At 30.6% G+C, this 15354-nt stretch overlaps 1 protein-coding gene across 1 annotated transcript in view; it reads left to right on the forward strand.

Annotated features, from left to right (window-relative positions):
* The window catches only part of LOC114091206 (uncharacterized), a 502987-nt gene that overhangs the window by 161207 nt on the left and 326426 nt on the right, over positions 1–15354 (forward strand). Inside the window, exons 4-5 of the mRNA XM_071606073.1 lie at positions 8006–8205; positions 12289–12376. Coding sequence (XP_071462174.1) covers positions 8006–8205; positions 12289–12376 — 288 coding nt within the window. The remainder of the gene's footprint in view (positions 1–8005; positions 8206–12288; positions 12377–15354) is intronic.

Below are 15354 nucleotides of genomic sequence, written 5' to 3' on the forward strand. Positions count from 1 at the left end.
TCCAATTTTTTTCCACCTCTAAATATTGTTGCATTGCCTTAACTTATGAGCTTTTAAGGGGATATTCCTAGATCTAAACCCTAAGAAACTGTTACTTCTATGAAGATATCTCTGTATCTGTGATATAATACATCATGAGGCAACTCTACCCCTCCCATTAATTTCAAAGGATAATCTAGATCCTTATATATAACCTATATTTCTTTAATCAGTGCTATTCAGTTCTCACACTTCTGGCAATACTGTGAAAAACCAATCAATTGTGAAACTCCTGGAGTTACTAAAGTCCATCACTTTAGCATTCACAACTCTCTCCAAAAGCAATCATTAGTAATCATCAGCAGCACTGAGATATTTTAAGTCATGCTACTTCATGAACTTTCATGAGTGAGTTTAAAAATTTTAGCACTGTTTTGGGATATAACTCCTTTTCTAAAACTAAGAATTAATTTTAGTATAGAAAGAAATGCTGTCAATATTGTAGTTAAGAATGTCATGTTTTTAAAAATGTCACCTTTAGCATAATCATTCACAATTTTCCTCAGTCATTCAGATTTATTCTACTATAAAAATAGTAAATTTTCATATTATAATCTTCCTTTTATAATACTTCACAAAAATAATTCCATTTTTTGTACTGCTTATGTAAAACCTCCTATTTAGATGATTTTTCTTCTTTTCTTTTAATATAAAACATAAAAGCTATTTTATATTGTCTAAGTTCTTCCTTTATAATAACTTTAGACTCTCAAAAATCAATATCAACTTTTTAAAATAGAGGACTATTAGCTATAGAAATCCTAGACTCTCAGACATTGATTCTTCTTTATTATCAGAAAAGTCACCTCTTTTCCTTATGTTTCTACTCCTTTCCTCTTCACCTTTATTTTAAATATTCAACTTCCAGAACCTAATATCATTTTTCAATCATGTTATCTTCAGAGTATTTAATTCCCAAAAGAAAATATTTCTGTGGTTAATTACAGATTTTTAAAATTTGTATACTATCATCTCTTATTTCGTATTTTTATTAGTTCTTTTTAGATATACATGAAAGTAGAGTGTATTTTAACATATTATATATAATGGGTATAATTTATTCTAATTAAGATCTCATTCTTGTGTTTGTACATGATGTAGAGTTTCACTGGTGGAAGGGGTGTTTTATCTATAAAGTGGTTTCTCAGACAACAAAAAGTAAGCATATGAAGGATTGTTCTCTATGCTCACTGCTACTTAATGTAGAAGAAACTGGAATAAGGAATAATGAGTAGACTCATCAAATATTAAGACAATCTTAAACTATTCTGTGTTGGGATATGGGTTACTGGTAATTGATCAAATATATAATCAGTGTTTAAAATGACCCTTACTGAATATATATTTAACATTTCTGTGGCATATCATTATGGGATTCTGTAGAATATATAGGGAGACACTCTTTAAAAATCATTATATTCTTGTTAAACAAATGTTCATTAGAAAGAAAATCTATTTTCTTTCCTCATATCTAATTTTGAATGCCATACCTAAAATGAGCTATAGAATATATTGAGTTAAAAAGGAAATGCATATGAATTGTGAGATTATACATTATGCATTTAAAATACTTTTCAAATGTTAATTTTCTATTTTCTTTGCTTTTTAAGAAATTTAATAATTTATAACATGTAGAATTTATTTCCGTTTGGTAGGTTTGAGTGGTTTAACAATTTCTTCAAGGCTACATTGTTATATGGTAGAAATGATGAAACTAAATAATGGATTTCCTGACCCTTTACATTTTATATTTGCTTTCCTTTTTTCCTACCTTCATTCATTCAGTGACTACTTTAAACACTATCTACATGCCAGGCATTATTATGGATGATGGGTATTTGATGACCCAAAAATATTATTCATGATTCCTGAACTTATTGATTTTATACATTCCAGAATATGGGGATGGACATATAATTTAGTGAAGACATTTAGAAAGCTAGACATACTAAAAGAAGTTGGTTAACAAATTACTATACACACTCACATACACACACACTCAAACATAGGCATGAAATGTAAAGTAAGAGAATGGTAAATAAAGTGTAATATTTATGAGTTAGGGAACTGAAACACCAGAGGGAAAAGTTACGGAAAAAAGCGATTGATTTGAAAATGTGCAATGAAGGAATATTTAGGAATACTGCGATGATGTTCACATCCTGATAGTGGCAAAACACAGTGGCATCTGAGGTAATGAACCCTATGGAATACAAAAATAAGAAAGACACTTGATAGTGCTAATAGACCAAAGAGAAGTGAGAAAAATCTAAAGATGAAGACATTTCAGATCACATATAGGCAGCTAATAAGTTTAAAGTGGTTTTCTGCAGAAGCAGTCCCATCTTGTGGATTTCTCTAATTCCTATTATTCATGTGGCCAAAAGAGAAACATGAACCCTTCTGAAGAAGTGGACCAAGAAAAATACTCAATTAGTATTTTTGTTTTGTTATTCAGAGGACTTTTCCAGATCCCTGTAATCACTGTTTGAGGTACATGGTTTATTCTATTACCTATGAGCAAGCACAATCCCCAAATGCAAATAAAGAAGCAAGAGTTCCAATGAAACTGGTTTTATATCCTCAATCCAGAGAAGGGCATAAAATCAAATACAGTCAATCATCAAAGTGCTTTGAAAATCACTTTACAAAGGAATGTAAAGTGTGCCCTAGGTCCTTCAGCAGATCCTGACATAGAACAGATATTCTATTTGAAGTGGAAACAGTGGATCATTCTGAAAGTGGGAGAAGATCACTCAAACATAAAAGGGTAACAGTTTCATGAACTGTTGAAAGCATATTTTCACCCCAGGGTAACTTAGGCAGATAAAAATCTCCTAGAATCTTGCTACATTGAAAGAATCCAGAATATTCTGAAAGATGTTAGTGGAGTATCACTTCTTGAAAAGCACTATTAAACATGAGACCTTAAAGTACATGGTATACTGGTCTGTATGGCTGAGTATGAGGCCAACCCATGTGGGACTGACAGAAAGACATCATATAAACCACTAAACAACCTGCTACAGGGTTGTGGAATATGTGGTTGCCAAAAACATGAAGTCAACTGTAGCTTTAATGTTTGGTGGCTTAATTGCAGTAGCATACAAAGATGGATCATCTGTCCATTTACATCTTATAGATCAGAATTCTGTTCTCAGTACTGGGACAAGTGGCTTATTTGACTAAAATAATAACACAGGAATGGAAAGAACCAGAATGTTCAGAAAACAGGTTAATGGGAAGGATGTTATTCAGGAACATTCAAGGCTTTTTTACAGTTTGGAAAGATATATTGTTCTTTACTGTTTTCTAAATATGGAGGTGTCATCATAGTTGACAACTACCTTAATACAAACATAAGTATTATTTGAAATTGATTGCTATCCAAAAGACTAAAAATACAGAAAATTCTAGATTTGAAGAGGCCTAAATACATAAAATACAACTATGATATATCTCATAATTATTTACTTGAAAAGAGGGCAAGCAGGATTTGTAGTCATGTTGGTGATTCTTGGACATCATTGTCGACCGTTTTATGTCTTGGAAAGGAGGTCTAAGAGATTAAAAGGCAATGAAGCTTTGTATGGCAAGCCTAGCTATCCCTGGTTATAGAGGAGGGAAGGGGCCATGCCACACCTCCAAGTTGCATATAAAGGAAGAATGTGCAATACCCAATCACCATTGCCGATAAAGTTTCCTAAAACTTGCTTTAAATATTGGAGTTGTCTATATATTTCATGTGGGAGAAAAGCTTGAATTTAACATTTAAAAAATAAATGTGAGGCCTCTCTCTCCTCTCTATAGAGAGATGGCCTTTATCTGTCAGCTTTGACAAACTTTGGTGTGGAAATAAAAAATAAATAAATGTGATCAGTTAGCCTTGAGTAAACATTGTTGTCTTAGAAGATGAGCACATTCACATGTTCATTGGCAAGAAGCCTTGGCATACCAAATACCCACAAAGTAGGCAAATCCAAATTGGCAAGTCATCATTGTAGGCATGATAGTAGCTATTTCTGGTGTGAGTAAACAGATTGTGTACAGAGAGAAATCTTATCAGTTTTGGAATTTTTCAGCTATGGGGTAATTAATAAAATTGGTTAATTTTCTTTTGCATTTAATAGGTAATAATATATTTGTTGTCATTGGGTTTAGAAAACTTAACTAAATGTGCATTATAGCCTTGGGGAGAGTGTCCCATTTATGGAGTTCGTATATGAACATTTAAGTTAAAGTTGCTACCTTAAAATAGTAGGCTGCCATAATACTTTTTTAATTTTTTACATTAATTGTTACTTATAAAAAATAAAATAGATGATATGAGAAAAGTTTTAAATAGGTATTAAGTAATAGTTAGTATGCTTATTTACATGAAGGAATTAAGAAGATATATTTAAAAAGAAAATGTACTTTGGAATGCATGAAAACAAAAACTAATGACATGGCATTGTTGACCACCAAATGATTAAGGGAATTAAAAAATAGTTAAAGGCATGAAATTGTAGCTAGTAGGCTTTTTTTTCATGAAAGCAATGTAAGGAAGAGAAAATAAAAGTGGATAAAGAAAGAAAAACAATAAATGGTAGAGTTTGAAATGTTTCAAAGTTAATGGGTATAGGTAAGTGATTTTTTGATCTTTCAAGTAAACTATGCTAGAAAAAAGGAAGAAAATATATATTATGTAAGTTTTTCTCTTTGTATATATTTGTTTTCAGCATAATAATTCCTAATCATAAAAAATTATGTTGTCTTCTTTATGGTATGTGATTACTTCTTGTTATAGTGTCTAATGATGCCCTGAAAATAACAGATCAGACCTATATACTAATTTACAGTGTTAAGGTTACTTTGCACCATTTAATTACATCCTAGAGTTTTTTTTTTAATATTTATTTTTTAGTTGACACAACACCTTTATTTCACTTGTTTATTTTTGTATGTGGTACTGAGGATCGAACCCAGGGTCTTGTGGCTCAGCAATAGAACATCCTATAGTTTTTAAACATAAACCATCAATTATAACCTACAATTTTCATTAAGGATCTTAGTTTTACAAATAAGAGAATTAAACCATCAGTGTATCCATTATATTTTTAGTAAATTTTTAGGGGGGGTTGGATATGGAATCAGACCTTAACTTCAAACACAGTGGTAGAAAAAAAGATCAAAGTGGTTGGAAATTCTTCTACAATGTTTATACTTCCCTTAATGACAGCCATTGATTTGATTTTTCAGGGTGTATTTCTCCTAGAAAATACAGCTATTATGGATGTGCTCTTATTTTTAAAGGACCAGGATTTTATGTCAGATAATCAATAATCTATGTGGAAATGTTTAATCAGAGCCTTCCATTTACCTGAACCATATAAATTATGACTTTGACTATGTTCTTTGGGGAAAATCATCCCACCTAATTCCATTTAAATCACAGTATGAGACTCAAAAACTTTTTTCTTTCATTAATGTTACTGTTTACTGGATCCTGTAAACAAAAAAAAATATTTCTCCATATTTAGAGCTTAAGTTTTCTGTATTCACATCTGGTTTTAAGTAAATAGCAAAGTAGTTACAAGTTTCTCAATAAGTAAATAAAACTTTGAACGTAATATGTAACAAATATTTTGTTTCCTTTGTAGTAATGTATGTAAAGTCAGATCTGGATACCCATAGATCCTATGCATGACACATTATATAAATTAAGAAATGTTAGAGTTTTAATTTATCAATAAGCTATCCTCAGACTATGAAATAAAAATGGTTTTCCCCCTTTCTACAAAATATAGTGTCCATCTAAAGAAGATGATTTTGTGGTATGTCTATTCTATTTTCCATCACACAAATCCACAATGTTTTATTCAGAAACATTTGAGAAAAGTCTCATAAGTGGAAACATCAGATAGAATTCTCTGTATAGATTGGTATTTTCTAAATGCATATGTTTCATTCTCAAGTTGCAACTTCTTTGGACGTTACTACTGATCCACATGGAATGGGATGAATAATGTTAGAACACTGCAATATCAATATCTATATTGAGTATTTGGAGAAAACTGGTATGTAGTGAATGGGATCCTATCATAGCTTAACAGAAAACTTAAAGAAATGCATGCAAAATTCCTTTCTGCTTTTATTATTCTCATCAATTATTAAAAGTTCTGTACTCAAATTAATAAAGATCATATATTAGCAAAAGGTAGTTAACTGTCAAGTAGAAAAATTATTCATTTATTTAATTTCATGCATCAAAATTGAATCTCAAATGTCAGTAAATTAAATTTATTAGAAACACTAAGATTTGTCTTTTTGGACTCTAAACATGTTTATAGGTTCTCAAAGGTGTTGAAATAAATAAATGTCACTTTTTGTACACTGTAGCCTTTGTGGTTTCAAAGACGATTCAGAATCTTAAGACAAGTTAAAATATGAGAAACAATTGGAAAACTTCATGACTTCATTGCTATGTATAATTTATAGTGACAATTTCATACTTGTATGCTAATCTATATGACTTTATAAAATTTCAACAAGACCTCTCTTGTACAATTTAAGTGGTGATATTTGCTGTTAGCCATCCAGGCAGACATAATTCTGATTATAGCACTGCTGGACTTCATTTCCAAATTCTAAACATTGCCTAATTTTAAGTTTGCTGACCTAGATGTTTTGGAGTTACAGAAAAATAAAATTTTTGCAAAACATATTTTAAAAACAAAAAAGACATATGCCCAATTTTGCACTCTTGAAGGTCTGGTGAGGTATCAGCTTCAACAACAAAATGTTTTTGCAATTGTTTAATTTTAATGTAATTTTCTAAAACTTCACTATGAAAGTCATTCCAAATTTACTTAAGATATCAGAAGGGGTAAATGTTAATTTCTGTGAAATTTCCTTCATACTGCAAAGAGATTGTCTATCATTTAGAATTTAGTACCTACGAATTTCTAAATTACTGTGATTCATTTTAACACATAGTAATTATATATAAATAATGTCTCCTATTTGCACATTTGATATATTTAAATACCATATGCATTGATAAAATGACACTATTATTTATATTTTAGAAAAAATTACCTAAGATTTTAGATTTTTAACAAATTTGAATCTCACAGAAGACCTAGATATGTTTCTGTTTCACCACAGTGGAAAAATGGGGCATATGTCAGAAAATCCTCATTTTCTCTAATCCATTTATGGCCAACAGGAAGCTTCTATTACTAAGATAAGATGGTGTGAATTTGGGAAATCAATAGTGATTTGGTCATTATATAGCCAAACTAGAGTAACTTTTTTCTAAAGGGCCACATGTAGCCATTATTGAAACTCTGTGGTTATTTCTGCTAGCTGTTTCACAAGTTTCTGGAAATAAATTATGGGTGATTCAGTTTGCGTACACATGTTCATGCAAAGAATACATGTAAATGGGAGTGCCTAATCAAGTGTTGCATTTAACTACAATTATCCAAATAAGAATCTTACAGCTCATATATGTTTAAATTATCAGCTCTCAAAAAGAGATATACATAATTCCCAGGGAGTTAAGATAAATAAAAGGGACTTTGTTCTCTTTCTCTTTTATCTATGCCCAATACTGTCCAAAGAGTAAAGTAGGATGGATTCTCCTCTTGAAAGATTATGCCCTAGAAAGGACATGAGATAGGTGTATCAATAATGCAATATCAAAGTTAACACGTCCTATTTGTAGTAGTTTTGCCGTATAAAAACATTAAAACATCAACATTTTCATGGTTGAACTTTATTACTTTTGTGTCCTGTACTTGCCATGAGTGATGTCTTACCAGAAACAATATTTAAAGTATTGAAAGTACTTGATGATAATTTTTCATCACTCTTACATTACTTTGGCTGCATGATGTTGATATTGAACCTATTCCATATTTATAGTGTATTAGAAAAGTACTGCTTCATTTCTACTCCCAAATTCCTACTTTAATTTCAGAATGACAAAAAGATGCCTACCAGATTTGGGAAACAAAGTGAACATCTTGAGCATGCTATTGATCGAGTTCTTGTCATGATATCGGAAAGAAGAAGGGCGCGTAGTCTACATGGCACTATTGAACAACCACCTCATAATATTCTTGCAGCTGCTCTTGAACTGACTAATATGGTCAAGATGATACTAAACATTCTGGAAAGGTAATTCTTAATATCTGATCTTTAAATCCCTAAGGTAGTCGTCTTTTTTTCCCTCTTTGTTTCTCCTTAGAAACCTTATCTATGGACTGGATTTTAGTTCCACACTTTCAAAGATGTTTAGAGATAATTTACTGTTGCTCTGACTATATCCCTGGAATGCACAACATAGTTGTACTAATCTCTTTAAATGAACAAACATTTGATCATCTGAATTTTACAAAAAACTTGTTAATTTTAAAAAAAAAAAAAATATTTGTTTTACAAAGGATTCACTTTGGGTTTCTTTTATAGATCAAACTCCACTGGTACATTTGAAATAGCACTTGTTTTTCTACAGTCTTTCAAGAATGCAGAAGTTATACCAAAGTCCTTAATTATCATATCTGGATATTTTAACAAAAACAATTTTTCTTTGTATATTAATTAAATTAGGGATTTTAGTTAAATAAGAATTAGTACTCTTTAAAACCCTGTGTTACTAAGAAAAGCCTGTAGAAATCAAATTTCTAATCTTGATTTTATAATAATTTTAGGTCAGCATTAATATTTTAACTTTCTAATTATTGTTTTGATGAAAGACTATTGTTAACTCTTAGTTCTATATACAAATAAAGAATTTTATGCATATATATTCCTAGACCTTTCAGTTCTTCTAAGCATTATATCCAAAGATAAGGGAGGGTAGATTGTGAGAGAGAATCCCGTTTTTATGATAAGTTAGGCAAATACAAGAAGTCATGACCTTATCCCCTACACTTCTTTGTTACATGCTCTTTTCAATCCATTCTGATATATTTTATTACAATTAATTTTTTATTTAAAAGTCCATTTGCTCATATAAAGAAAAACAATGAAGAAGCAATTGGCCCATTTGTTCAAAGAAATTTTAAAGTGCATGTCAGAAGAAATTAAGCATATTAATTAGTTCCTCTACTCCCTTTCCTTTTGAGTCTCTTACAAATATCTTTCCAGTAACAAGCTGAAACATTGAAAGCCCAGCAAACACAGCCAGAAAGGGAATGATTTGTATCCTTGGAATAAGCTCAATTAAAGGAGAAAAATAGTAAAATTATATTAGTCACATAGCAAAGATATCCACAGGATGGAGTAGTGACAAAAAGAGGACCTCACCAAAATAAATTGCAATCTGCTTAACCAAAAGTTGGTAATTCAAAATATTAGATTTTCTCATTTTATCAAAGTGGTCTCATTACAAAATTTACATCATAGTGTCAATATTAAGAATTAATCATCGATAGTTTCACTAAATTCTTCAATTTAAGGGGGTGTATTTGTTCTCAATGGGACCATGTAGGATTAGTAGGGGCTTATATTTTTTTTCCTATATTTTAAAGTAACTATCTCTTAAGGCAGGTAGATTCCACTTTCAGAATAAAATAATCTATACAAAATGACCTCATATTTTATATAATCATGTCTTTCAAATATGGAAGTTCACCTTAGGATCTTCTATTTTAAGGTTTAAACTTTAGTTTAAAACATTACATATTCATATAGGATTTTCTTAAGAATTAGTGACCAACAAATAAGAGATATTCATGCTGAATAACATTTTACTAAGCTGAAGACTCACTGATCATTCTAAAGTATGATCTTTGAACACCAAAAAATGTTATGAAACAAATAAAAAATCACAATGGTATATCTTATACTAGACATGGTTGTTATAAAACACCTCAGTACTCTTAAATTTCTTTGCTTTAATCGCTACTGATTTTAAAAAGACCTTCTAGTAAAGTCTTTACATTTTGCAAGTTGTATCAGGGACTCTTCTGACTTATTTATGAAAAGATAGCATCAAGGATTTTTTAGAAGTTAGGGCTCAACCAAATTGAATTTCCTTTTTGGGGTGTGTCTGGGGGATGTACCAGGGATTGAACTCAGGGGCACTCTACCACTGAGCCACATACCCAGCCCCATTTTGTATTTTATTTAGATACAGAGTTGCACTGAGTTACTTAGCACCTCACTGTTGCTGAGGCTGGGTTTGAACTTGTGATCCTCCTGCCTCAGCCTCTTGAGCTGCTGGGATTACAAGTGTGTGCCACCACACCTGGCTTTGAATTTCTTATATAATAATTATATTTTCCCTTACCACATATATAATTAGAGTGTCAACTAGAGCAATTGCTCCTTCTTTCCTCTTTGATGTTGAATCATTATATTCCTGGGCAAAGTGATTTACGTAATTTATTCTTAAAGCAGCCTCAGCACTGTGTTGAAAAAAAAAACACAGGAAAAATACTGTTAAAATTTAAAATTTTGAATTATTAATTTCAATATTGAATTCTTCTTGAATTGTGATTAAAGCAATTATTTCATGTGATGCATTATTGCTTAATAAAACTATTACTTCAAACCTAAAGTTATTTCAGTTTCAATTAAAGGAGAATATAGGTCTTGTGAATCCTTTTGGTAAGAGGAACAATAGAATTTGAGAATTGAAGTTGATTCAAGAATTTAATTCAAGATATCATGAATAAAAGGGGGGAAAGCCTGTTATTTGATCTCTTCCTCAAATGAGTTACCTCTTCTTTTTAGGTAAAATATTCAGACTTTAAAGTGAATTAATTGAACTTTTTCAACTGCCCTATACTATGTAAAAAGTTTATTTTACAAGCACTATAAGCTTATATTTCTATGATAAAATATCCTTTTAGTGCTTCTTTAATAAGTAACAGAAGGTATATTGTAAAATTTACTATAGAAATTATAGACTTTTGAAAGACTTTATTCATGGTACTAAATGAAATCTGTTGATAAGATTTTTTTATCATAATGTTGTTTCCATTTGCCATTAAAATTGTTGGTGGTTTATTGATTGAAAACAAAAAGAATTTATTATTTCATTGGGCATAATGTGATTCAAGATCACTCATATAAGCATAAAATTTTGCTGGTAAGGGCTGGTAGGGAAACATAAATTGAGCATGTTTTATGTTCAAAAATAAGAGATAGAATAGAATAAGGGGGATGACATTATTTTTTTTTCTCTCTCTCTTTTTTATCTTTCTATTGGTACCAGGGATTGAACCCAGGGGTGTTTAGCCATTGAGCCATATACACACACAAATAGATAAATTTTTTTTTAAAAATGGCTCAACGAATTTCCCCGAAAGGTTTCATTCCCTGGGGAGAGTTATAGAAAAGTGAATTGTGTATCCTGGCAAGTAATTTTTGCCATATAAGTTTATGTTCTTAATTATAAGAGGTAATTTCAGTCATTACAAATACTATATGCTATAGAAATACACTTCTAGAAAATGGCACTTTAAGGCAAAGACCAAGGATTATAGTCTCTTAGCAATTGAGAGGTAAGCTTATGAATTTCTTTTTTTCTATCTGATTCTTAAAAATAAAGTTTCATATACTTTGTGAGGGTAAGTATGGATTCATACTATAGTCTTGATTATTTATTTTACAATTGACATTCTGAAAACTGTTCTCCGTTTCTGAAATGTTCTTAATATACAGATGAAGTCTCATCATTTTTCAACAAAATTATACAGGTATTATAATGTACTCAAAATTCCACTTGTGATTAGATGTCTCCCATACTGCAGAAGACTAAAAATTATGCTCGACATGAATAATAAAACCCAAACTTCTCAGTTATCTATAGTGTTTTAAATAAAATATTTCCCTTTGTGTCAAAAAGTAAATTCAATATAAGGCAATATTTATTTTTCAATGGTGTATTTAGGTCATATTTTACACTCTTTTCCTGCCTTCTCTGTTACTTTTATATACACTAAGGAAGTTAAGAAAAGGAAGTAATATAAAACATTTACCTATTTAAAGCAATTCATAAACACAAATAACTATTTTATATTTTGCTCTTACCATCCTGCCACTTTATTGAAGTGAAAGAAATACTGCACACTAAAGCTTTTATATAAGATTTATGTTACTTTTTTATATAATTTTGTGATGAATAGATTTTAACTGACTCCTGGCACTTTTTGATTTAAAACTCTCTATATAATGGATTGTTATTTTCAATTTCCTAAGGTACAGTTAAACTCAGATTGATGGAATCTCTTTGTCATCCTTCCCCGACAGGCCTCCATTTGATTGCATGTCAGAATTTTCCAGTCTGAAAAGTCATCTCATTAAACATATCACATTACTGAAACATTTCTCTGAACAGGTAAGACATAGTTTTGTTTTGCTCTTCCCCACACATCTTCATATACATTTGTTCATAAAGTCTAGTAAGTTTATCTTTAATAATTTGTATATAATCTGTCTGTTCTTTATCATTTTTAGTGCCAACACTGTAATTTTAGCCTATACTTTGCTAGAAAATAGATAGAATATTAATATAGCTACCAAATGGAGTTGTTACCTCAAATCTCTTTCATATTCAGTCTGAATTTACTATTAATACTATATTTTTCTAAAATAGCCATTAAAATTTTCAAATGGTTCCTATTATATAGGGAGAATTGTATGATCTTGATAAACTGCCATTCAGGGTCCTCTTTGGTTAAAAATAATCTATTATTTTACCATAGTTTATATGACCCTTGTACTACCATGAAAATGTTTTATTCCTTTGTCCTTAAATGTTTTATAGATTATTTAGGCTCTATATTTTTGTCATATAATTTGTTCTACCTAAATTTTGGTACCATGACTTTTCCCCCTTATCATAACATAATATTCTTTAAGGAGTAATTTAGAACTCATTCATTCATTCACCTATTTATACTTATATCCATTCATTTATTTTTCCATACATGTATCCGTACAATCCAGCTATATATTCATCCATCCAACAGGGTGCCTTCTTTTGTTGTTATTATTTCACTGAATTAGGAATATGCTAATTTCTAACATTGTTTTAATTCCATAATTATTTGTGAGTCAGCACTATATAAATCCATGTACTGGGCTTCATAGATGAAATAAAAATGAATAAGACAAAATGATTTCCCTCAAATATTAGCAGAGTACTGAAATATGTAAACATATAATGTTTACTTTAATGTATCTATTATGTATTAAAAATAGACTTTGATTATCTTGAGGCTAGATCCAATCTGCTATTATTTTCTATTAAGGTTATTCAGCATAATGTTTGTAAATAGTGCGTGATCTAATAAACATTTGGATGTGAGCTGGGCATAATGGTGCATGCTTGTAGTCCCAGCTAATTGGGAGGCTAAGGGAAAAAGATCTCTTGAGCTTAGGCATCTGTGGCCAGCTAGGTAAACATAAGAAGTCCTGTTTTTCAAAAAATCAATATATTTGGCATGATTAAACATACCAGGAAGTCTTAAACTAGTGTTCATTATCACAGGTATCATGTATATGTAAATTGTATTTGTTTTTCTGGAATTAATTCAAAGTCTGATTCCATGGGAGAATATTTAATAATGATAATAGCTCATGCTTATATGGTAGTTAACAACTTGCAAGGTACAGTTAATTATAAGGTTTAGATATAATAACTCTTTTAATCTTCAAATCCTGATTTCAAACTTGTTAATTGAATGAAATTTCTTCTTCAGGTGAGGGTAAATGTATGAAAAGACGAGAATATCGGTAATTAGAGTCCAACTATTTTCTGCATTAATATACAGATAGGGTTGTTCATTCAGTCTCTACCATTTCTTGCCTTACTGTTGAGAAAGGTCATGGGAAAATTTATGATTCATAAATATCCTCAAAATTAGGCTGCTATTTCAAGCAAATACACTGCAGATTCTTATTAGACTAACCATCCTACAAAGTAAAACATAAAAATCTAGAAATAAATAAGCACTTCTATTTGAGAGCATCAAAATGATATTAAGGTGTTGGGTGTGGTGGCACATCCCTGTAATCCCAGTAACTTGGGAGGTTAAGGTAGGAGCACTGTGAGTTCAAACCCAGCCTCAACAAAAGTGAGGCGCTAAGCAACTCAATGAGAACCTTTGTCAAAATAAAATACAAAATAGGACTGAGAATGTGGCTCAGTGGTCAAGTATCCCTGAGTTCAGACCCAGTACCAAAAAAAAATGATATTAAGGCAAGTTGGAGTTTATAGTTATAATATCCCATAAAGAAAAGAAGCTAAATATAATCAATCTCACCTTTTACCCTGATCTGATCTTGTGTCTATTTATCAATTTAAAATAGGCAACCAAGAAACTGAAAGGCTGAGTAGAAATTGGTTGATAAGAAGCTGAAAAGCTGACCAGACTTTTCATTAGTTTTATATAACTAAGTGAATAAAATGGGTATTCTTGGCCAGCCAAGCTTTAAATTAGGAGCAATAATGGGTTACATGCTAGGTATAATGATAAATCAGAAGGAAACTAGATCTCCCCAAAACTGAAGCTGTTTTTAGCATTATCCCTGATTGCATTAATTTGATATCCCCCTACTGTAACTGACAAAATCAAAACTAAATTCTCTCTAATGGAAGATAATATCATCACAAGCCTCAAATGATCTTTATAATTTTTCATATATAATGGTCTGCATTCAGGAAAAACAATCAAAAGCAAAAAGAAGCTAATTAATAGAAAATAGAAAAATCCTTAATGAGGAAGAGAATAAAATAATGATAAAATAAAACATGGAAATGGGAGTATTTGTTCAACCTTACACACATAAATAAAGAATCATAAGAGACTTCTATTAATAACTCTTTACTAACAAGTTAGATAACCAAGATAAAATAAACACATTACCTAGAAACATCCAAATTACCTAAACTGAGTGAAGCAGAAAAAAATTAACACACCAATAACAAAGTAAAGAGATTGAATTTATAATTAAAAATCTCTCCAAAATGATAACTCCAGAACAAGATGGGTTTATTCAAAATATTTAAAAAATAAGAGAGAGAAATGAATTACAGTAGATGGGGTAGAGAGAGAAGATGGGAGGGGAGGGGAGGGGAGGGGGGATAATAGAGGATAGGAAGGACAGCAGAATACAACAGACACTAGTATGGCCGTATGTAAAAAAGTGGATGTGGAACCGATGTGAATCTGCAATATGTATACGGGGTAAAAATGGGAGTTCATAATCTGCTTGAATCAAATGTATGAAATATGATATGTCAAGAGCTTTGTAATGTTTTGAACAACTAATAATAAAAAAAGAATTAAAAAAAGAATTATAATGCATTCC

Source organism: Marmota flaviventris, chromosome X (genome assembly GCF_047511675.1).
Source record: "Marmota flaviventris isolate mMarFla1 chromosome X, mMarFla1.hap1, whole genome shotgun sequence".
NCBI lineage: Eukaryota > Metazoa > Chordata > Mammalia > Rodentia > Sciuridae > Marmota > Marmota flaviventris.